General features: G+C 36.6%; 1 protein-coding gene across 3 annotated transcripts in view; it reads right to left on the bottom strand.

Annotated features, from left to right (window-relative positions):
• The window catches only part of cdh23 (cadherin-related 23), a 292980-nt gene that overhangs the window by 113353 nt on the left and 153000 nt on the right, over positions 1 to 26627 (bottom strand). For 2 of the 3 annotated variants that reach the window (XM_048204503.1, XM_048204504.1), the window contains exons 10-11: positions 12666 to 12778; positions 6101 to 6289 (exon numbers count right to left, since the gene is read on the bottom strand). In XM_048204503.1, the coding sequence (XP_048060460.1) occupies positions 6101 to 6289; positions 12666 to 12778 (302 nt within the window). Of the gene's footprint in view, positions 1 to 6100; positions 6290 to 9790; positions 9919 to 12665; positions 12779 to 26627 lie in introns of those variants that run through there. The other variant, XM_048204505.1, reaches the window with a different exon arrangement.

Below are 26627 nucleotides of genomic sequence, written 5' to 3'. Positions count from 1 at the left end.
CCTTTTCGAACTTTATGAATGATTATTTTATAGAAAGTTCAAGTGGTGTGTGTAAAAACGCGAGACGCAGCGCTCAGGAGTGGTTTTAAAAAAAGCACAGCATAGAACGCGAGAGTCTCGAGACGCGCCTTTGAGACGTGATGCAATAACGACAATAACGGAAATAATAGAAATAGGCAAACTGCAGAATTTACAGATACAAGTTGTGACATGGAAAAAAAGAAAATAAAAAAATAATGAGCACCTCCTCCGCCATGTTGCCATTATATAAAAAAGTTGTCATGCCAACTCGCAACGCTTGCCCCGCCTCCAAGTTCTTCTGATTGGTCCACTGTTTTGGAACTGACATTGATGAGCGGCGCTGCGTGTAAAAGTTGAAATTCTTTTAACTTGACACGGCGTCTTAAAAACACGCCGCTCATGTGTGAGGCGCTGCAAAAGACACGAGACGCGAGCGTAACGGTCATGCATGTCCGTCAAGCGTGTTTACATAGAAAAACAATGGGAAAGTAGCGCATTGGAATAGAAAAACGCGTTCTGTGTGAACGGCCCCTAAGGAATTGGAAGGAAGCAGAGTACGGCTGTTTCTAAAGTACGCAGTGCCATCTGCTTTTGAAAACTAAGCTCAGAATCAATTAAAGAGAGAATCACGATACATACAGAAAATATCATAATCGATCCAGAATCATTTCTTGATTCGCAATGCATCGATGTATTGTCCCAGCACTAACTAGAAACTGCCTAAAAACCAAAATAGTTACTGGTTAATGTGCACAGTGATCACAGAAAATCAAAATCTAAACCTGGACTAACCTGACCACACACAAAAACCCAGCTCTTTTTGCCCAAAACCGTTTACTATAAAGATCCACCTGACAGCTTCTTCTGGGGTGACAACACATAGTAAAGGCAAACCATCCAGCACACATCTCTATCCATAATCAAAACCACTAACTGTCAAGCACTCCAGAAAAGAAGAAACCTCTCGCCACGTTTGTGCTCTTAAAAGCCTCGGAACACAGGCGACATGGAGGACGACGCTCGAGATCGATGACGGAATTACATCGGCAGTTAAAATAACCCCTTGTTTTTGTTTGGAGCGCTTAGAGAGCCATTGTAGCTGATGGGGGCTATTTAAAGAGCCATCCAATATGCAGGGATGTCAACACTCACTGGCCATAAGCGTAATTGCCTGTCCATTTGCCTGAACCACTACAGAGAAGATAAAAGCTGCCTGTCACACACATCAGCAGGAAAGTTTGAAGATGAACCATACAGAGAAAGTTTGGAAACACGGTAAGCATTGGAGGAATTGGTGATCCTCTGCCCATCTTGACTTCTGAGAGACACTGCCACTCTGAGAGGCTCTTTTTATACCCAATCATGTTGCCAATTGACCTAATAAGTTGCAAATTAGTCCTCCAGCTGTTCCTTATATGCACATTTAACTTTTCCGGCCTCTTATTGCTACCTGTCCCAACTTTTTTGGAACGTGTAGCTCTCATTAAATCCAAAATGAGCCAATATTTGGCATGACATTTCAAAATGTCTCACTTTCAACATTTGATATGTTATCTATATTCTATTGTGACTAAAATATAAGTTTATGAGATTTGTAAATTATTGCATTCCTTTTTTATTCACAATTTGTACAGTGTCCCAACTTTTTGGAATCGGGTTTGTATATATATATGTAAATATATATATATATATATATATATATATATATATATATATATATATATATATATATATATATCGATATTGAAATATCTGAAACATTTCCAAATACTAATTTTCCGTAGAACAGACACACAATACCAGCTGCGTACCAGCGGATTGTGTGTATTGTGCATAATTTTACTCATTCCTGCAGATTTTGTGCTCACACCCAAAGTGACCGAGCATAAAGCCACCTCTCAGTACAAAATGTTGTTTTTCGCTGCTTATATATTGTCCTTAAATAGTCAAATACACACAAAATAATGTCAACATGCCGGTCTAGTCAATTGTTTTAACGCATATGTAACAGTATAATGGATCCATGTGTCAAAGTGACAGCAGTATAATATACCTGCTGCCAAATTATGAGATAATATTAAAGGTGCCCTCGAATGAAAAATTGAATTTATCTTGGCATAGTTAAATAACAAGGGTTCAGTACATGGAAATAACATACAGTGAGTCTCAAACTCCATTGTTTCCTCCTTCTTATATAAATCTCATTTGTTTAAAAGACCTCCGAAGAACAGGCGAATCTCAACATAACACAGACTGTTACGTAACAGTCGGGGTGTACGCCCCCAATATTTGCATATGCCAGCCCACGTTTCCAACATTATAAAAGGCATTAGACAAGGGCAGCCAGTATTAACGTCTGGATGTGCACAACCAAATCATCAGACTAGGTAAGCAAGCAAGAACAACAGCGAAAAATGGCAGATGGAGCAATAATAACTGACATGATCCATGATAACATGATATTTTTAGTGATATTTGTAAACTGTCTTTCTAAATGTTTCGTTAGCATGTTGCTAATGTACTGTTAAATGTGGTTAAAGTTACCATCGTTTCTTACTGTATTCACGGAGACAAGAGAGCTCTTTTCATTTTTAAACACTTGCAGTCTGTATAATGCATAAACACAACTTCATTCTTTATAAATCTCTCCAACAGAGTAGCATTAGCCGTTAGCCACGGAGCACTATCAAACTCATTCAAAATCAGAAGTAAACACTATAACAGTATACAATACTCACATAATCCGACGCATGCATGCCACATGCATGACGAACACTTTGTAAAGATCCATTTTGAGGGTTATATTAGCTGTGTAAACTTTGTTAAGGCACTGTTCAAGGCAAGTGCGAGCTCTGTGGGCGTGGAGCATGGGATTTAAAGGGGCCGCAGCATAAAATTGGCGCGTTTATAATGATGCCCCAAAATAGGCAGTTAAAAAAATTAATAAAAAATAATCTATGGGGTATTTTGATCTGAAACTTCACAGACACATTCAGGGGACACCTTAGACTTATATTACATCTTTTAAAAACATAATCTAAGGCACCTTTAAAAATATCTATATGGCAGTTTTTCCCCATGGTTTCGATGTCAAAATTGTGGCCAGTGAAAATGCTGAGTGGTTAGTAACTTTGGAAAACCACTAGCCACATATATACATATATTTTTGTTGGATGCAAGTAATTGCAATTCATGAGCATCATTTGCTGTGTTTGACACATTTCTGAATTAAGGTAATTCAGTTTTATAGCTTTTATACTGAAAAGCTTAGACCTTGGAATCCTATCCTATCCGTTTAGTTACTAAAGTAGAGAACTGTAAAGGACAGAGAAGGACAGCTTAAACATCAATCCCCAAATAAACACCCGGTTTGAGCCCAAGAAGCCTCTTTAAACACATGCACATAGAGGTTGAGGTGGTTACTGAACTCTCAGACCCTCTGGAAGACTGTTGTTCATCTTGCATTAGGATCAGAGTCAAGCCTCACTGTGTTGAAGAGCTGCCATCTCTACTCACCAGTGTGTTTAGAAAGTCTTGTGCTGAGAGAGCTGAAAATGCCTCTAATATATAGCTGCTACTGTATTTCTTGAGTGAGAGGAAATGGCCACTGCTCAAAAGGAAAAAAAAAGAGCTGTTTTTATGCCCTCAAAGACTGAAAAGTAAAGTAAGACTAATATAATTTTGATTTGCCAATCAAAACTGACAGGACAGTAAAATGTTAGAGTTACTGACTGATGGTGATAACACACTTGACTTCCACCTTTCTGTTTAATTACCCAGCTATGTTCAGAGAGCATACTAAGAGCATACTAATATACCGCTCTTATTATTTCTGGAGTATAATATATGTATACTGTGCACAGTATGCAAATTTCCTGCATGCATAGAATACCTGGATGACATCTGCCAGAATAAGCAGTATAAATCAATATATCTGAATTCTGATTTTCATGATTACATACAATGAATGATTACTTCAGCAAGGATGCATTAAATTGATCAAAAGGGACAATAAACTGCTCAAGAATAAATTATATTTTAAAAATATATTAAAATAGAAAAAAAAAATTTAATTTGTAATACTATTTTAAAATATTACTGTTTTTTTTTTTAAATAAACACAGCCCTGTTGAACATAGGATATTTTTTTCAATGTTTCACCTTGCTTTATGCCTTACTTTATATTAAAAAAAATAAAACAATAAAAAAACAGTATGCAGTACACAGTAAGTAATATGTTAATATGCCGTTCTCTCTTCATCTGTCACACTCTGTTCCAGTAATTTAAAGCAGGAATCAATGTCGAGTTGACTCGTGCTGCTCTTATCTCTGATTGATTCTGCTGGTTAGCGATAATTTGCTGTTGTATCTAACCTACTCAAAAGTAAATTAAACCCTAAACAGGTCCTAGTGTGGTAGATGGCATGTGAGAGACCATGGAAGTATGTCAAAGTGTGTTTGTTTTTTTGTTAAAGCAGATTAAAGCAGGTCAACATTCAATAGCAGATCTGAACGTATTTAATCCAATCAGAATTTAGAGTCAGAACTCTCCAAAACAGACAATGAAAACCTGACATACCAGTAAAAATTACGTGTGTTTCCCTGTGTTGCAGTATTACAGAAACTTCCTATCTCAATTCTTGACTTGAGATTTGAAAATCTATTTCCTAAGTGAAATTACCATGGTTAGTTACTAAACAGATTCCAAGTTTTTCAGTATAAAAGCTATAAAAATGAATTACCTTATTTCAAAAATGTGTCAAACACAGCAAATGATGCTCATGAAAGCAAGAAACATCCTGCACATTTCATCAGGACCTTGACTAATGTTCCCTACAGACATTAATATTCACAAGCCATAACATTTATATAGCTCTCAACTGGATACACAGCCTAGGTAAATATTTCTCCCTCATGACTTAGCTTTTACACTTACTTGTTCACAAATCAAACACTTCAAAAAATACACTGCTAAAAATACGTGCCACAAATTTTGCTACCCAACACATTTGAAGAAAACTGCTTGAGTGCCACAACTTGACATGTTAAATTTAAAATGACATGTTTAGCGAGCATGATAATAAGAAATAAGCAGTTTGTGGCTGTATTATTATTATAAATAATAGTAATAAAATAATTATGAAATAATGCCAAACTACTTCATATAGTTTTCATTCTGTCTTAGAATTCCTTCTAATAATTTATATTAAAAAAAAAAAATTCTTCATTCTAATACCGGGACAGTCATATCACTGTCATTTTTAATATCAAAATTTATTATAATACAAAAAATTAAACAATGCTCTTCATAAAAAAGTGACTATGTATGAACCAAATTTTATTGTATTTTTTTTTGGGGGGGGGGGGATATATATATATATATATGTAACCGAGCATCATGTAATTGACCCTCATTGCTCTGTTTCTTCTGAGTTATTGAAGTTTATCGCCAGCAAATAACACTGTGAAAATTCCTAGCCCTATGATTACCCAGTGGTGAGGGATCAAGGTGAGGAAGTCAGCCATTCCAACTGACCTGGACCTGCAATTCACATACAACAAAAAACTATAAGTGCTGACTATGAAATGCCCATCTCTGCTAGCAAAATGTGTGGATGGCAGTGTCAAAAACTGCTTACAGTTTGAAAAGAATTAGCATGGAGTTATGCGAGCATGTTGCTGCTGACTTGAGCACTTTACAGCCAGGAGTGCAGATTCAGAAGAGTGACTAGTTTGAAGCATGACTGATAGGGGGTGAGCAGGTGAGAAAGGTTGACATCTGACTGATTCGAGCTTGTTTCGAAGCTACCGCCATGAAGGGGAGCAGTGAGACCGGTCAAGAATTCTTGACGTCAGAAGACTCTATGTTGGAGAAAATGTGATGTTCAAAGAACACGTACAAAGAAATTTCTGCGAACAGCTTCTTTTACTCAAAGGAATTTCAGGAAGAAACAAAAGTCAATATACTCACAGGCTATAGGCATACTTGTGCATCTGAATATTTAATATGTATCATGAAATCATGTAAGGGGAAAATATTCTCTTTTAAAAGTTTGTACTGTATGTGTGTATGTCTCACCTCATCTTTGTCTTCGACCTGTATGTACAGAGGCAGAGCGAAGCCGACCTGCGCCAGCTCGGTGATAAGGACCCGATACTCTGAGCTGTTAAATCTGGGTGGATTGTCATTTTTATCGATCAGCAGGATGGTGAAGGTGGTCATGACGGTGGCAGATGTGGGTGTGCGGTCGTCATTCAGCTCTGTTGCCTACAGAGAGACAGAAAGACATTTTTAATCTAATGTCTGCAATCCCAATACATACAACAGGGTCAAAAGGAGACTGCAAGGGAAACCTGGAGAACTAGAAATAAAGAGAACATTTTAAGATTTTAAACAATTTCAATGCACAATTAGTAAGAACTATTTTCAGGGATTTTGTGACGTTGATCATGTGAGGATGTTCTTATTTCCACAGAAGAACAAGATGGTCTTTGGATCCTTCGCAAATCATGTTGGCGAACGTGATCATTTAGGATTTGTTCATTTTATCACAAGTGCTTTCTGGAGCTATATATATATATATATATATATATATATATATATATATATATATATATATATACAGTACAGTCCAAAAGTTTGGAACCACTAAGATTTTTAATGTTTTTAAAAGAAGTTTCGTCTGCTCACCAAGGCTACATTTATTTAATTAAAAATACAGTAAGAAACAGTAATATTGTGAAATATTATTACAATTTAAAATAACTGTGTACTATTTAAATATATTTGACAAAGTAATTTATTCCTGTGATGCAAAGCTGAATTTTCAGCATCGTTACTCCAGTCTTCAGTGTCACATGATCCTTCAGAAATCATTCTAATATGCTGATTTGCTGCTCAAGAAACATTTATGATTATTTTCAATGTTGAAAACAGTTGTGTACTTTTTTTTCAGGATTCCTTGATGAATAGAAAGTTCAAAAGAACAGCATTTATCTGAAATACAAAGCTTCTGTAGCATTTTACACTACCGTTCAAAAGTTTGGGGTCAGTAAGAATTTTTAGTTTTATTTTTTTTTTAAAGAAATTAAAGAAATGAATACTTTTATTCAGCAAGGATGCATTAAATCAATCAAAAGTGGCAGTAAAGACATTTATAATGTTACAAAAGATTAGATTTCAGATAAACACTGTTCTTTTGAACTTTCTATTCATCAAATAATCCTGAAAAAAAATATTGTACACAAATATTTTGTACAATTGTACACATTAAATGTTTCTTGAGCAGCAAATCAGCATATTAGAATGTTTTCTGAAGGATCATGTGACACTGAAGACTGGAGTAATGATGCTGAAAATTCAGCTTTGTCATCACAGGAATAAATTACTTTGTGAAATATATTCAAATAGAAAACAGCTATTTTAAATTGTAATAATATTTCATAATATTACTGTTTTTACTGTATTTTGAATTAAATTAATGTAGCCTTGGTGAGCAGACGAAACTTCTTTTAAAAACATTAAAAATCTTAGTGGTTCCAAACTTTTGGACTGTACTGTATATATATATATATATACTATATCTATATATATATCTATATATATATATATATATATATATACAGAGGGTCCCCCTCAGTTGAAATCCGGGGTTTCCAGGGGGGCGCCCTGCTGATGCGCACCAAACAAGTGGACCGAGACCCCTGGTTTCTGTCTACTTCCAAACAAACTTTGGTGCAGTTCGCCTGAAATATGAACACAACATGGACCAAAGACATCTAAATGAACCAAAAACAGGACGTGATGTCACAAAATGCGACCCTAAAAAGGACATAATGCTCAAGCATGCCTGGTTCTTCTCATCATAAGAGCTACATTGCCCATTACGGTTCTGTAGACGTGTGGGAACTGCGTCTTCTTGCAACAGATCTTTGTTTGTGTGTGTAATGGAGGAATTCCTGGCGCTGTTTTGACTCCTTTACACATTTTTTAAGCTCTTTGCGAGTTCTCAGCTGATAAAAATGTCATCATATGTACGCACATACATCAAACGCATTTAGCCTAGCACACAACATTGTTTTGGATGTTCGGTAAGTTTCGTTGCACAATATATATCATAAAAGCCAATTTTTTTGGTTTTGTATCTTTAGATTCGGTCTTAAAAATGACAGCATCAACACTAAGTGAACTAAATATATTTTCTTTTTTGTCCCAAAAGAACCAAAAGAACTGAACAAGAAGTGTGAACACACCCTTAGTTTAAATCATGTCACAACATTTTACACAGACTTCTGGCTTCAAAAATCATCCAGCTTAATTATCGAATCAAATAATCTACCCATTCACATGCCACTCTGTTATCAAAATATTTCATAAACGAACACGCAGGTAGCAGAGGACGAGATGTTCTGCAGAAACCTGTGGAACGTTCTACCATTAATTAGTTATTTGTTGACTAATTTACAACTGAGTAAGGCGATAATCAAACCTCGAACTTTTAAAAAAATAATTTTCCCCAAAACCACAGCAGACACACAACACCATAATCCATCTCTCTAATGTGAGGAAACATTATAAGTAGCTCTAGAAAAGCAAAGGAGAAGCGAAAGAAAGGAGAGAGAAGAGTGACAGAGAGAGACAGTAAAGATACGAAACGAGAAAGGAACGGATGTGATAATAGAGGGAATCTGGCAGTAAGCAGCATTAACGTTTAGTCTTCAATCTCCTCCATTTGTTCAGCTCTGCCTCTTTATTAAATCAGAGGGGAGGATTCTGGGAGAAATCCCACAGGTCTGCCATAAGTGGGGGCACACGGGGGCCAGACAGACACAGGCAATAAGATTTAGGATGAACACGTCTTATCGACAGGAAACAATTGCTTTCTTCCCTTCCTCTCTCCTCCTCTTTTTGAGCGATGAAGTTGGACTCACAGAGAAATCAAAAGGAATAATGGTGTTTTGTGAAGGAGGGATGCAGGGTGAACGGAGGATGGAGGCGTGGTGAGGCTGCAGGTCCAGGTTAAATGCGTATTGTGTCGTTTAACACCCCCCTGCACATCTCTTCTCTATCCCTCCATATAATAAATGCACTGACCTCTAGCCCAATGTACTCCAGCCTATCCAAGCTTTGTGAAGTTGAGAAATTAGTTTTATTACTTTTCACTCCAAATCAATAATGCCACCAATAAGAGGGAGGGAGAGAGAGAGAAAGAGAGAGAGAGTAAGATAAAATAGTAAAGAGAATTTTTTTATATATATATAAAGGAGCAGAGGCTCAGGAGGGAGAAATAGATAATGAAAATCTATAACTTATGAATATTTTGGGAGATTTTTCTTGCGCTTGCTTTGTTTTGAGTTTTACTTTTCGTGGCAATCATTGATTTCAATTTAGAGAACTACAGCTGTGCAGTTTATGTCTGCAAATAGAGCAGAAGAAACCAAAACACATTTATGAAACTGTCCGGATGGGATTATATATAACATTACAGGCAAAGGAAGAGGCTGTAATGTGTATAGTCTTTTTTGGTTTTGGTTTTGGTTTTTCTGTTTCTGTTTTGCCTGGCTGACGCCTAGTCCACACGTACACGGGTATTTTTATAAACTGAGATTTTCCTCCTTCGTTTAAAAAAAAAAAAAAAACGTAGAGAAAAAAAATGAAAACGCAAAAACACGCTATGAAGCGCTGTCAAGAGCATGCCAAACCAACAGGTGGCGATATAACCCCAACCGTAAAGCCATGTTGGCCAATCAGAAGCCTGAAAAAACTCACCTCATGTAAACAAAGGAGATAGTGGCGCACAATTTGACGTCACAAACCAAAATCTCCGGTAAAAAGCCAAAAGGTGCGTCCCAATTTGCGTACTTATGCACTATTCTATGACGTTTTTAAGTATAAATAGTGCGAGTAGTGCGTTCACACTGAATGCCCGGATGTACCCGGATGATGCACTAAATTAACGGAAAAAACGAAGTGTGGAATGTTGGACACTTCGTGCACTCGACTGTCGCAGCTTTAATTACATAGTGGAGGGGAAGGGAGGATCGGACTCCGTTGTTAAATCACAAAATAACCTTATACAATTCACGCACTACATGGATGAGTGCATAGTGCACAAGTACATTGTGTATAAGTGCATAGTGTATAGTGCGTCATTTGGGACGCAACTAAAGTCTCTGGCAAAATCTCCGATATCTACACGACAATGCTCTAACCGGAGTTTCTGAAAATCTTCACCCTGGCAGGAGTTTTCAAAAAGGTTCGGTTTCAGTGACCTGATACCGTGTTTGCGTGTGGACGAACAGCCAAACCACATAGAATGAAAATATTGAAAATACCCATGTTCGTGTGGACAGTTCCTACCTAGTTTCCCTGGCTGTTAATTAGTTTCCACACACCTGTTTCTGTTCACCTTGATCAAGTTCCCCATGTATTCATGCTGCATTCACACCACCGCGTAATTATTAAAGACTGTGTTTGTTTCTCTACTCCTTCTTTGTGCGCTTTATTACAGCCACCGTGACAGAGGCATTTATGAGGCATTGAACATTTAAACCTAACAGTGACCAAAACTTAAGCAAATCATCCTCATAGAACAGATTAGTCCTTGCTCTGAAACCTGCTGATTTAGATAGAATTATCACACAAGTTTTGATTGTCTAAAACAACTTCATCCAAAAAGTGCATTCAAAACAAACACAAATACAGATGGTCTCAGTACTGCAATGTTTGATACTTATTTTGTACTTATCCTTTCACAAAGAGCCAGAACGGACTATAGTGCTGGTGAGACTGGGTCCTGTTGCATAATTCATTATGATTTTTGGTCATACATTTGTCACTGAGGTTGTGCTTTGGTAGTTAAAATAAAGAATTGCCGAATTTAGGGTTTGTGCAAATCTACAGACAGCAGCAGCAGTTCAATGGGGTCTTATCAGAGCAGAGGCGATAATGATACCTATCATGACATCTGTGTCAAATCCAGAGACATAATGACAGAAATCTACAGACTCAAATCTCCACCAATCTTTTGGAAACAAAATCCCACACACAGCACTTTCTGGACATTTCCAGCTCAATGTGAATAAAGTGCTAATCTATAACAGCTCTTTTTTGGGGGGTGTCTGAGGATTATTCATTATTAAACATTATTTGCACATGAGTGGAATATATATATATATATCACATGATCCTTCAGAAATCATTCTACTACGCTGATTTGGTGCTTAAGAAACATTTCTTCTACAACTGTGCTGCTTAATATTTCCTGAGGAATCCATGATAACTCAAACTTTATATATATGGTCTTTATCAGAATTATTTTAAAAGGCATAAAGTCTGTCTGCTCTTCTTCTCTTTTGTTCTTTTTCTCCCTCTGCCTCTCTCTCATCTTCATGCCTGAAGAGGAGGCAAAGGTGTGTGTGTGTTTCAGGAGCCTCTGCTAAACTGAGCTCTCAGAGATGGAGAGACTGGAACAAAGAGCTTTCCTGCCTGAGGTCTATAGGGACACACTTTCTCTCTCTCTCACCTCCAGTGTTTGGCCCTGGAACTGCCAGCGGGACACTGAGATAACAATGACATAACACACACACACACAAAGTGTCTGTCACATGGTCACTCTTTCCAACTGGCTACAACATTGACAGCTTAAAAGACTAATAGATTTGTGTAATTAAAGAAAAGAGTTCATTCTTTAAAAACAAAAAAGCTGATCAAAAGAGCATCCGACTGTCTGTAAAAGACATGACCTGATAAGTGTCACAAAAATACTTATTTGTATTTGATTAGTGACCTAGAAATAGAGATAGTTGCATGTTTCTTATAAAACACTAACATGCACAGCAAACCTAGAAAATCCAGTCCAGTTCAGTTCATTTGAAGTGTTTTGCATGTTTGTAATAGCTACAAAATTATAATTAAGAATGTTTTTAAAGCCCCGGTGTCACTGAGACCTTTTCACACACTGACCCTGATATACTCAATGTGGGTAAATGGCTCGATAAATTACAGTCACACTCTGCAAACATTTACAGTAGAATCAATACTGCATTTGGCAGAGATCCCAATGAGTTCAGTGCAGGGGATGACAGACTAACCAGAACTACTATACATGAGAATTTCTGGAAACAGAACAAATCTGCTTATATTTGATTTTATTCCTCATTTAAAATCAGTACTGACCTTGAAACATTACAGAATAGATTTTAATAATGCATTAGTGGATTTGAATCTCACACAGAGTTGAAAGACTTATAATAAAAGGTTTTAAGAGCTTAAGGAACTTAACTATTCTGATTCCAACTCCACTTAATGATTCCAGTTTCTCAACAAATCAATGAACGGTTCTTTTGGTACTACTGAGCAAGCACTCAAAGAATTTGTCCAAATTATTTATTAAAGAAAAACAATTGTATTCTTGGTATTATTATTATTTTAATTTAAGTCCCATTTATTGCAACAAAATATATGTTCTAAACAATTAAAACAATAAAAAAAAAAAAGGCACAGTGCAGATATTCAAAAACTGTTAACGAAAAAGAAAAAATTATGAACAAGACTATTGATTTCCAACCCTATTAGAAGCTGAAATTGAACAAATCCTTTTGTGAAGCTCAAACACACATTTTTAATTCCAAAAATGTCTCACCCTCACTGTGATGGTGAATCCAGAGGAGTACAGCGGGTTTTCCCGGTCCAGCTGTCCGCTCACTGTCAGAGATCCGCTGATGTAGTCCAGAGCAAACATGCTGTTGGTGTTACCTGATGAACAGAATGAAAAAGGAAGGTGAATAATTGTAGCAGTATTTGGGTCAAAAGATGTTTCTGTTTGCACTGAATTCTGCCATATTAAACCCAAGAGAAGGTACCCTCATTACACTTTGACTTTTTAGCATTAAGATATTTTAATTTTTAGAAGGTCACGATTGTAAAGTGGTTAAATATCCGAGCCCAAACTCAAAGGTTGTAGGTCAAAATCCTTAGAGGTGTCAGCGAAGCGGAGGGTCGTTGAGTTCCCTAATCACCATTCTGCCCTAGAGCAGGGCACTTAACCTCTGTTCCAGGGGGAATGTCCCTATCGTCAGCTTTAAACTAAGGATTTAAAAGTAGTCATTAGATCATTCCTATCCTGTAAATTAGGGATGGATGTTATGACAGATTCATTGGTTTAACTTTATACCAATAATGGTACAAATTTGCACATCAACAAGAGGGCAGGATTCTAAAATTATTATTATAGATCTATCTATCAGTCTGTAAGACCTACAAACTTTTAAACTTCAAGGCTACGCTTTCTAGACAACAATTAGTTATATTAAATTTATTTTTAAATTTCAATTCATTTCAATTCTACCTCATTGCGTTCAAATTTAAATTCCAACTAAACACTCGTTTGCTCAGGATCTGAACTGTAATTTAAAGGTCCCGTTTTTCATTTTTTTTTTGAAGCTTTGATTGTGTTTATAGTGTGCAATATAACATGTGTTCATGTTTCGCGTGTAAAAAAACACAGTATTTTTCACATAATTTACTTATCTGTATACCGCTGTTTCCACTGTCATAAAAACGGGCTGATGACTTCCTTGTTCTATGAAGTCCCTCCTTCAGAAATACGTAACGAGTTCTGATTGTGCCAGCGGTTCCTGTGTTGTGATTCGACAGCTCTGAGCGCATCTTGCCCGGAAAGATCACGCCTCTTACCATAACGTGGAGATGCACGCGCTCAGTGTTATTGTAAACATGTCTTTAATTTTACCCTATCAATTTGAGCCGGAAACAGACCCGGTGATTGGACTGCGGGATGAAAATAACAGCGTTTCGACGACATGGCGACAAACACACTCTACAAACGCAACTCTTGTGTATTCCTGTGGGCGGAGGTTAGTCAAAAAACTGTTTTAGTGACGTCATTAAAGAAGGAAGTAGAGGGATGTAGTCCAAACTGGCCGTTCGATGTAGGCGACTTCTGTTAAATAAAATATCTCGCTTGGCATTGAACTTTGAGCTTTAAAATTTTACAGATTTTATTTATACTCTAACAACAACATTACACACTAACTAAAGTTTGAAACATGGGATCATGAAGAACGGGACCTTTAAAAGCATTCTCAATTTAATTCTGTACCACATTATGTAATATATTAATGTATTAATATATTAATAGATTAATCTGTTCATTGGATTTCCAACAATAATGACTATATTATCATATAGACTGTTATTATGATTTTCGTGATAATTGTCATCAGTGTTGGGGGTAACACATTACAAGTAACACAAGTGACATAATCAGATAACTTTTTTCAAGTAACGAGTAATGCATTGTTTTAAAATTTGCAACAAAATATCTAAGTTACTTTTCAAATAAGTAACGCAAGCAGGCATGTACTCATCTCACTTGTACAAAAACAGATTCAGTATTCCTCAAAATAAATGAAAACAGAATAATACGCAAACCTGCAATAATTATATATGTTAAATAATACAAATATATTTTATGTATTAACTAATGTCTTTGCTGCTGACCTTTCGATAATCCAGTTCAACAAATAATCAAAAATTACTTCAGATAAACATGACATTTGTGTTTCATTTTTTTGTTTTGTTTTTATTGCTGAAGAGTGATGAATTTTCTTCTCCTGCATCCTATTCATCTAAAAAGTTTTGTTTGAGCTGCGCCCTCTACTGTACAGGAGTGAATTTCATTTTCCATCAGTTTCCTAAGTAAAAATTTTCTAGGTAAAAATTGCACATGAACGCTCTCCCATTTCGATAACTTGAATGTGATGAGCTCGTAATCACGTCTTCAGAAGTGGGAATTATCAAATTTCTCTTCTTGTATAAAATAGCCTTTACATTTGCCAAAACATTTTTTGTTATTAAAAAACAAACAAGCAAGCCCAGCTTATGTAACGCAAAAGTAACTTAACACATTATTTTAGCTAAGTAACACAATTAGTTACTTTTTTATGGAGTTATGCAATATTGCAACACATTACTTTTAAAGGTGCCCTCGAATGAAAAATTGAATTTATCTTGGCATTGTTAAATAACAAGAGTTCAGTACATGGAAATGACATACAGTGAGTCTCAAACTCCATTGTTTCCTCCTTCTTATATAAATCTCATTTGTTTAAAAGACCTCTGAAGAACAGGCGAATCTCAACATAACACCGACTGTTACGTAACAGTCGGGGTGTACGCCCCCAATCTTTGCATATGCCAGCCCACGTTTCCAACATTATAAAAAGCATTAGACAAGGGCAGCCAGTATTAATGTCTGGATCTGTGCACAACCAAATCATCAGACTAGGTAAGCAAGCAAGAACAATAGAGAAAAATGGCAGATGGAGCAATAATAACTGACATGATCCATGATAGCATGATATTTTTAGTGATATTTGTAAACTGTCTTTCTAAATGCTTCGTTAGCATGTTGCTAATGTACTGTTAAATGTGGTTAAAGTTACCATCGGTTATTACTGTATTCACGGAGACAAGAGAGCCGTCGCTATTTTCATTTTTAAACACTTGCAGTCTGTATAATGCATAAACACAACTTCATTCTTTATAAATCTCTCCAACAGTGTAGCATTAGCCGTTAGCCACGGAGCACTATCAAACTCATTCAAAATCAGAAGTAAACAATATAACAGTATACAATACTCACATAATCCGACGCATGCATGCCGCATGCATGACGAACACTTTGTAAAGATCCATTTTGAGGGTTATATTAGCTGTGTAAACTTTGTTAAGGCACTGTTCAAGGCAAGCGCGAGCTCCGTGGGCGTGGAGCACGGGATTTAAAGGGGCCGCAGCATAAAATCGGCGTGTTTATAATGATGCCCCAAAATAGGCAGTTAAAAAAATTAATAAAAAAAAAATCTATGGGGTATTTTGAACTGAAACTTCACAGACACATTCAGGGGACACCTTAGATTTATATAACATCTTTTAAAAACATAATCTAGGGCACCTTTAAAAGTAACATCGATTGTCATCCTTATTTCTAACCTATTAAAAAAAAATACCCATGAATCGATTCTTTTGATCAAACCTTCATATTACAGTGTACTGTACAGTACATCCAAGAGAAACAGATTATCGAAACAGGGAATTAGTACTATCCATCGGATGTTGATTGAATTTTGAGATTAAACTTAAAATGGGGCGGGGTTTAAGTGGACTAAATGATTAGTAAGAAAAGAGAGAGAAGTCTGAGAGAATTCAGAGAGAAATCTGTCATTTTCATCAGAAGATTGAATTATGACATTTTCATTAAACATTACAAAGTCAAAAAAATTAAAAATGAAATGCATACATGGATTTATCATTCACAATACAATATATAACATGAATTTACAAAACAAATAAGGTGAATTTTTATTTCATAATAAATTATCACAGAGAACCAGCATTAGAATGACTGTGTGTGTTTTATATTACTCATATGATATAAGATATCGCTCATACCATCCACAACTGCTGGATTTTGGAAGAAATGTTTTCTACAAGCTCCGTACACACTGCTGAATTCAACCTCTGAAACATGGTCATAAAGACCATACTTTAGCACCAGGGTCAACAAAATACTTATTTAAACACCAGACATGGACATAGAGTAAGAAATAAAATCTTTGCTCTCCTGCCTTGTCTGGCAGAGAGCAGGCGTGAGGTTTGGGACTGGACCTCTCCCTGGTCTGGGATAGAAGAAAATAATATCTTCAGACTGGAAACGGCAGCCATGTTAATTAATCCATTACTCCTGAGATATCATGCTAGTTTTGGGTAATTAGTTCAGTGCTCGGCAGAAGTGGCCCAAACTTTAGGGCTACAAAAGAGCACTACACTTGCTCGCCATCCAATCCACCGTTCTTTTTTAATTCATTCTCCACTCAAAACAGTTTATACTCCCCCGATAAACTGTTCATCTCATTAACACCTCACTTTCCTTAATTATATGATATTTCAGTAATTATTTTCATTATATTTTCATGTCTTTTCTCTCTCTGTCCCTCTCCCACAGCTGCAGTGTTTATTCAGTGCACACTAATTAAGTCCAGCAGTTGCAGATGGCACACAGAGTGACACACAATCTGTCTTCTCTTCTAACAGTTTTCTTTTGTTCTTTATGATAGATGATCTCACCTCTGTACAGCTCTCATCACATACAATAACGTACTACTAAAGATCATCGGCACCCCATCGATTCGTTCTGTAATACTCCTCACTCCTACGTTTCTCCACCTCCCTGTTCCCATGTAAATCCAACCAACTTTGTTTCTCCACCTGCCCATTCCTACAACCTTCAGCAAACCGTTACTCCATGCCTCAACATATAGACACTGTAGATAGACAGATCAACAGACAGACAAACAAATAGGCTGACCGAAGGACCGAACGACATTGATCGATTGATTGATCGATTGATAGACCCTGTCCTCCAACTCCAAACTCTTACATTCCTCCACCTCCCTATCTCTCTATTCCAATTCATCACTGTGTTTCTTTACCTACTCCTTCCCAGGTTCTCAAACTTCCGTTCTCCATTCAGCCCATCTCATCTCAGGTGTTCACTATTGTTATGCTAAATTGGACATAGCCACATCACTGCTGCATTGGCACTGGATTGAAACAGAGCTTGTTGAGCATGCATGAGCGATTCGGAACTGCCCTGCAGAGATATTTGAAATTTATACATTCAAATAGCAATCTGAACCATCTGCGTAATGGAAATCAAACAATGGGAGAACCCAGATTGATTGAGAGTGTGTATGCAAGTGAGTCTGCTAGCGTGAATATATTGGCTCCTCTGGGCATCGGCGGCCAATTAGAATACACACTTTAATTCACTTTCCCAATTGCCCAGTGTGAAATCAAACGTGCAGCTGAGAGCCACGCTGACCTGATGGATTCATTAAAATTAGCATGCTTGGCTGTTCACTGGAGTAGGACCATTGAAGAGCAGGCTGATTTGAAATGATAATAATCCTTATCTGGCAATGTAAATATATTTTTTAAAGTGAGGAGAAGACGCTGATTCATTTCTGAGGGGTTGTGACTCAAAAGCAAGCAGTAATTATACGCCTAGCATTGAGGAGAGAATTTATTCATTTGAAATATATTCTCATCACACAGAGTTGATAAAATGTCTAAAAGTCACATGGCCAACCCAAAATTTAAATTGTCATTATTTAGTCATAAATAAAAATAAATAAATAGTCCATATTATTATTTTTTTTTAATTTATTTATAAATATATATATTATATGAGCAATATCACACAAGTAGTTGAGTGTCATAGGTAATCACAGCGTGCTGATATATAGCTATATCGCATGGCTACGAGTGTGATATTGCATTTATACAACGACGGCACAAGTGTGTAAATAAATAATAAAAAACAACGGAGTGTCATTAAAACCCTCTTTTTGTGCAGAACTACTTCCTTCTGACATGGATTCAAATCCCAAGCTGAGAGTTTGATCAAGCCTCCGTTACTAGATCTAAAACGTCACTTTAGAACTAGTAACAAAGGAATGTTGAGTCCCTCCATTGAAACTCATTGTATTTTGTACAGTATTATTGAGAGAGAGAGAGAGAGAGAGAGAGAGAGACAGTTTTTACAGTTGAATTTTCCATAACTCAAACAATGTTCTTTGAAAGTCCCTTTCAATTTAGAAGTCTCTTGCTCATTCACTCGTAAAGTTTGCCACCATCTAATGCTGTATTAATGTAGCTTTCACTTAATCCATATTACGCACTAATGGACCCTTTCTCAATAACAAATGCAACATATTATTTATATAAAATAATATTTATTGACCATAAATATTTAAATTAACAAAAATAGCCATTATAAATGACAATAGGAAATAAACACAATATTCAGTCAAACGTACAAAAGCAGTGCTCTACAGGAAGTAAGTTAAATATAGCCTTAATATTAAATTATTAAAGGTGCCCTTGATTCAAAAATTGAATTTACCTTGGCATAGTTAAATAACAAGAGTTCAGTACATGGAAAAGACATACAGTGAGTCTCAAACTCCATTGTTTCCTCCTTCTTATATAAATCTCATTTGTTTAAACGACCTCCGAAGAACAAGCGAATCTCAACATAACACAGACTGTTACGTAACAGTCGGGGTGTACGCCCCAATATTTGCATATGCCAGCCCATGATGTTCCCAATATTATAAAAGGCATTAGACAAGGGCAGCCAGTTAACGTCTGGAGCTGCACACAGCCGAATCATCAGACTAGGTAAGCAAGAACAACAGTGAAAAATGGCAGATGGAGCAATAATAACTGACATAATCCATGATAGCATGATATTTTTTCTGATATTTGTAAATTGTCTTTCTAAAAGTTTCGTTAGCATGTTGCTAATGTACTGTTAAATGAGGTTAAAGTTACCATCGTTTCTTACTGTATTCACGGAGACAAGAGCCGTTGCTATTTTCATTTTTTAAACACTTGCAGTCTGTATAATGCATAAACACAACTTCATTCTTTATAAATCTCTCCAACAGTGTAGCATTAGCCGTTAGCCACGGAGGACAGCCTCAAATTCACTCAGAATAAAACTTTAACAAATAAATACTTTACTCACATAATTCGAAGCATGCATGCAGCATGCATGACGAACATCTTGTAAAGATCCATTTGAGGGTTATATTAGCTGTTTGAACTTTGTAAATGCGCTGTAATATAGTCGACAGCTGGTGTGGCAGGGAGCACGCGATTTAAGGGGGTCGGCGGCGAGTGTAAATCAGTGCATTGTTAATGATGCCCCAAAATAGGCAGTTAAAAAAATTAATTTAAAAAAATCTATGGGGTATTTTGAGCTGAAACTTCACAGACACATTCAGGAGACACCTTAGACTTATATTACATCTTGTGAAAGAACGTTCTTGGGCACCTTTAAATTTAACATAGCCCAATTCGATTTTCTCAGGAACAAGTAATAAATTAATGAGACCAAAGATTGCCCATTTTATGTACCCAAAATGAATTATATCTCATGTTTAACCACTATAGCCAGCAGCAAATCCCCTAAGCACTGGCCGAGATAAAGCTGTTCTCGGCGGGTACACAAGCACTGAACGGCCGCTGACAGGAGCGACACAAACGTTGAAAAGGTAGGAGTGCTGTTATCACTAGAATATCGTACGGCTCTCAGCCTATCAGATTTGAGAACCAGAAAGAACAGTTGTATATAATATAATATAATATAATATAATATAATATAATATAATATAATATAATATAATATAATATAATATAATATAATATAATATAATATAATATAATATAATATAATATAATATAATATAATATAATAAATCTTTGTTGATGAACAGACTAAAGATCTTCCCCACTCTGTGTCAGCTCTCAGATTTCCCATTCAGCATATAAAACTGGCATATCAGGTTTGGTTATGCAAAAACCAATATGCAAGAACCAATAGGCAACAATGACATAAAACATGGCATTTTTTTTTTTTTTTTTTTTTTGAAGATGTAAATAAGATTTGTGAGCTCTGGCAGAGGGAAAGATCATCATTAATGAATAACTAATTTTGGTCTGGTCTTCACACACAGCTATTATATTCAGAACACTTTAAATACAGTCACAATAATCACTTTCAAAATGTTTTAATGGTGTTTTTTTGTTCTGTTTGGAGCTTGACGGACATAATCACAAATTGTTTTTCATGGAAAATACTGAGGGGAAGGTGAGTAAATCATGACAGAATTTTCATCATTGGATAAACTATTCCTTCAACTAGAGGCAACAAAATGCAGTTTAATAATTTAGTAACAGTCAGCAGACAAGAGCTGTGATTTAGAGGCGCTTATATTAGCGTGAGATAAGCAGACTCTTCAGAAGACCAGAACGATGCTGCGTTCTGCCTGAGAGAACAAAAACTCTCCCCTGCAGAGATTGACATCTCATCAACACACAAAGTGACAACACAGAGAATTCACTCTGTTAGAGAAATCAAGCTCAGCTGAAGTTGATGGAGAGAATAAAGAGGCGAGTGTGAGTGAGTGGAGCTGTGCAGGAGAGCAGATAGCTCACTCACTCTAATCCTGCTGAGAGCCAGCAGCTAAGAGAGCTCACCCACTGCAGCTTAAGACAAGCACACCAACACACCAGAGCATGAGCAGCCAGCCAAACAGAGCTGCCGTTAAATTACATGTCAGCAGCTGGAGACTGCTGGGAAAACCCTTTAATTATGCCCTTTAATGGAATTGAATGATTATCTATTAGATTAAATAAAAATGATTTGTTAGTCATTTTTAATTCTTCAGTCTGTTCACCAACAATCAATAAAGACATTTAATTTCAAATAATTGAAATAATTTAACTTTCTTTTCTTCAAAGAACCCTGGGGGAAAAAATGTATCACGGCTTCCACAAAACTATTAACCACCACCACTGTTTTCAATACTGATAATAATAAGAAATGTTTCTTGAGCAGCAAATGAGTATATTTGAATGAACTGAAGACTGGAGTAATGATGCTGAATGTTCAGCTTTGCATCACAGGAATAAACTGCATTTTAAAATATATTAAAAGTCAGTTGTTTTAATTTTGTAATGATAATTCACAATATTACTATGTTTACTGTATTTTTGAACCTTAATAATTGTAGGCTAAATGATTAAGTCAACATTATGTCAAAATTGGCCCAACAAACTACATTATGTTAAATATGGGTACACCTGCAAGGATAAACATGTTTCTTATTCAGCTTGTCATGGTAATAATTTGGCATATGATAAACATACAATAAATGTATGATTTAAAAAAACGGAATGTCTATTTACACTAAGTGCAAATAGTCCCTTGTTGGCAAATGCTATTTACACTAGCTCCACCCACCAATGTCTGGTTGGGCCGCTCAAGTTTTAAAAAAGACGCATGGAATTCAATGTCTTCAGTGGCACAGCAGTAGCGAGTAAGGCTTGCAGACCTGGCTTTTAAGCTCGCGTTTATTTTCGATAAAAATGAAAATAACGTTCTAAAAGTGAAAATAAACTGCGAACGAGTGTTTAATAATATTAAAAGTGTTTATTAGGTAGGGTTAGATGAAGGTGTAGGGAGGGTTTTTATGCTCCCAATAAGGCAGCATCCATTTAATAATTTTAATAAATATAATCATTTACACTTATGATATTATTGCATCCTGTTAATGTACAAAAATACTTTGGTGCAAATAGTATCTGCCAATATAAAGTATAGATAGCGTCTAATTACTATTTACTCTTATTGCAAAGAACGGATACTTTTACATGGTGCAAACAGCATCTATTGCTATTTGCACTAAATAGAATCTACTGCCTTAAAATAATCGCCCCTTGATCCAATGTAAAATACAAATCCAGCTGAGAACTGATCTACATTTCCATCCATGTAATATATGTCATATGCTGCAGAAGTTTCCACAAATATTCCTCATCTAAAGCCGCAGCCCTGTGTTTGTTGACACTTTGCCTCCCAGACAGCACTTGTTTACCTTCTGTTTGTGAAGGCGCTGTAAAATCAATTAAAGTCACAGTCCATCATGTGCACGTCTGAGCTTAGCTGAACCTCACGTTAAAGAAGAGAAATGAGACTCCACTGTTCTCAGCCTCTGTTACCGCGGCACCTGCTATCTCTCTGTTTCAGACTGATTTACTACAAGAGCCGCGTCACCAGCCTTGATCTTAGCCATGCTAACAGAGCGACGCAAATTAGCTCACAGTTATGGGTTAGCGAACCTGAGCAGCTGATAGCCACGCTTTGTCGCATCTATCAAGTCAGTCAGGCAACAAATTAGTGGACACAGCGTGAATTAGTGAATAATTTCATTAGGCTGTTAGCGAGCAGGAAAGGAGATGCAGCGGGGGGTGGGTTTCAGTGTCATCTGAAATATGCCCAAAAGGGTCGATTTCAAAATAAAAAATCAAAAGACAAAATACATGTGATAGCTCACCAGTGATATAGCGCTTGATGCCTAAGACTGACTTATCCACCTTATTCCTACGCCCCATGACGCTTTGCCCAAATTATAGGTATAACTTCCGTTAAGCTGTGAAAAATCAGTGAAAGGCTCGCTCTATGAATCAGTAATGTTTTTTTTTAAACTGGGTACAATGAGATGACATTATTCTACTCATCCTCCAAACATCAAGCATTAAAAGGACTTTTAAAAGTGTAAAAGCATCAACAAGGTGCTTTCAAAAGACCATGAATAACCCCAAAAGCATGATTCTTTCCACAGCAATAACGGACGGGTTAAATGTCACTGTATTATGTAAAATATGTTGCCTTAATCAAAATTGTTCATTAACTTCAGCATTGCGTGATACTATCTCAAAGTGATTTCCGTCATTTTGACAGATAAAATTAAAATACCAAGCGTTATGTTATTTTCATGATGTCTGAAAATAAAACATGAAGGAAAATTGACAGCTCATTTAGCCAACCTACAGATAAGCTTTATTTGTAGGGCAACCTTATGATTTGAATACTTTTTGAATGGAAGTTCCCCAAACCAGAAGTGCCACCCATAATTCAGAACGCAGCGGGCTCGTGAAGAATAAGGTGTCTGTTCTAATCAAGCCTGGAGTGCGTACAACCCTTAAAATGCTTAAAAAATAGTTTTATTTTCAAGAGACCCCCACTACAGGTTACATCAATATGCCAGTAGGTGGCGAAACAAGTGACTTTTTGACTTTATGAATCAGTCATTAATACTGCAAAATTTGGTATCCATCCATTTCTTATATTACCAATGTTGAAAACAGTTGTGTTGTTTCATATTTTTGTGGAAACCATGGTATATTTTATTAAAAATTTATTTTTTATTTTATTTATAAAAAAGTTAAAAGAACAGCATTTATATAAAATAGATTTTTTTAAAACCCTTTACAGTCACTTTTGATTAATTTAATGCACCTTGCTGAATAAAAGTATTAATCAACATTTTGAACATTTGTGTACACTTTCAATTTGTTAACTTTGAAATAACTCCCGATTGTTTCTCTGTCATTTAACAAGCATTGTTCAGGGCTTCGTTTCTCAAAGGCATTGTGAACAAAGCGTCAGCAGCAAACGCTCTCTGTGATTGGTTGGTTCTGTCTTGTATGTTCAGTTGAGCAGGAGAAAGTTCTATACTACACAATTAATCACTAACATTCACTTATTTTTCCACTTAGAAGCTTATTTTACCCACTGAATTTTATGCTAAATTAATAAAAATACTGTTTAAAAAAAAAAAAAAAAGCACTTTTGGATTGATATTTTTATTGGAGAGTTCATCCTTTCCATTCAACATCAGTATCGAAAGTATCGATACTTCAGGATAGTCATTAATTCATCTGATTAGTTCAAAACATTCAGAAACTAAACAAATGAGTGAGTCATTAAAACATTCACTCAAACGATTCGTTCAAAAACACTGATTTGTTCAGGAACATAAACAAGTGGGTCTCATTCACTATCACTAAGCATGCACACACACGAATTTCACAAAATCACATGCTCTGGATGGCCTTATAATCATGAGAAATTTTATATATGGAAGTATTTTCATTAATGAAGTAAAAATAAAAATAAAATAAAAAAAACACTAAAACCCTAAATTTTCTTATCATTTTCTTGTGCATCATTACAAATAGGTATATCTTACAGACTAAGCAGGCAAGACATCAATATAAAAATGACTGTACAGTCAAAGGTAAACAGAGATAATTACAGTAACCGAAACATATGAACAATCATAAATTAAAGAATACGTTATGAATAGGATTCACGCGTAAGTCCTATGCTGTACCACTCCACAAAACTGCGTGTGGCGCACTTGAGCGTGCTTAAAAATAGTCAGACAGAAAATCAATTTCACATCACTGATAAAAGGCTGGATGAATGAAAAACAATCATGCTATGTCAGGGGAATAATTGAAAATGAAACAGAATGGGAATGTTGTTCTTATGGGGTCTGGGGAAAAACCAGCCCTCCCCTCTCAATGTTAGGGCCCTGCATTTTCCTCTTCATCGCAACAGCTCCAGTGCTTGACAAATGAACAGAGTCACATACCTATCATTGTTTCCTCTTGGATCCTTTGGAACAAACACCTGCTAACTAGCACCACAGTTCCCCATTTCCCCTGGCACACACATTTACAGCTTCATACGAACTCTCTCTGCTGCAGGTCTGCTGTAATAGTGTCTGAGTGTACTGCATTTGTGCAATAAACGAGGGCAGAGTGTGGGCATGTTGACAGAGGCTGGGGCACAGGAGATTAACCCTGAGCCAGGCCTGTCTGTAGTCTCTGCGTACTGGGCCTATGCCAGTCCATTGTTGGCCAGAGAATGGGGTGACGGTGGGGCCACTTCAGGCGGAGGAGGGAGCACAGCCTTCTAGGTAATTATGGAGGATTGGGGGCAAAAGGTGTAGAGAAGATGAGGGCAGGAAAAAAAAGCTGTTGAGGGGACAATTCTGGCAAATGCTACTGTGTATGTTTGTGTAGCCACAGATGTGACATTCTAGCACAGTCTATATGAGTGAGTCAGTGAGTTGTTCATTCAAAACACTGATTCATTCAAGAACAAAACAAATGACTTTAGTAATGGGGATCAATAGTCTCAGCCTCAGACGTCACACCCACAGACCGTTGGCTGAACGTCTGACGCATAAGGCACACTTAACTGGAAACACTTCAGGATTTTCAAAGTCGTCATCTGGTTGGTTGAATTCTACAGGATGTCCGGGTGACGTGTGTGTCTCGTTATTTAACGGTCCGCCTAGAAACAAATACCGTGACGCCAAACCCCCTTGTGAAAGAAGAACTCTGTTGTGTTTACAACTGTGATGAGCGCTTTCCAGGATCAACTAAACACTGGATTTTCAAAAGTCTGTGACGTTCGCGGCTTCATTGTTGCAGTAAACTTGCACAACGTTCTTGAATGAATTTATTAGATGCCGCTGGTCTGTTATTGTAGGGACATCGACGTTACATTTTCACACAAACATGACGCGGAACAAAACAAACTGTTATTGGTTGCATTAAGGCCAGAACACACCAAGCCGACGCCGACGAACTAGTGGCGACGAAAGCAGACTGCGGGGTTGGATCATGTCGGCAGTGTCTGTGTCCAAAGTTGCCCAGACACACCAAACCGACGTTCGACAGCAGACGGCCAAGCAGCACATCAGTTCTGCGGCTGCGTGAGATGAAATGCCTTTCCAAACCAGTAGGCGGCAGTAGCTGAACAGCCAATCAGAATGATCAGATGGCCCAACGGACCGACGAGCTCCAACGCCGATTCAACATGTCAAATCGGCCGAAAAAAAGCCAAACTTTTCTTAAAAGTGACTTTGGTTATATTGCTTAATTGTATGATTTTAATGTGCATAATTATATTTTCTCAGTAATTTGTCAATATTTTTGAAAGAAGACCTACCTCATCCTAAATTGAAAATTCTGTCACCATTTATTCATCTTTGTGTCCTTCTTTCATTCTTGCATGAAAGGAAAATTGTGAAACTATAACACGTCTGTAAAGACAAACAGACATGTACGTGTTTGGAACGATGTAAAATTAAAATCT

Source organism: Megalobrama amblycephala, linkage group LG10 (genome assembly GCF_018812025.1).
Source record: "Megalobrama amblycephala isolate DHTTF-2021 linkage group LG10, ASM1881202v1, whole genome shotgun sequence".
Classification (NCBI taxonomy): domain Eukaryota; kingdom Metazoa; phylum Chordata; class Actinopteri; order Cypriniformes; family Xenocyprididae; genus Megalobrama; species Megalobrama amblycephala.
The sequence above is the reverse complement of the archived record's forward strand: the minus strand, read 5'-3'. Positions and strand labels throughout refer to the sequence as shown.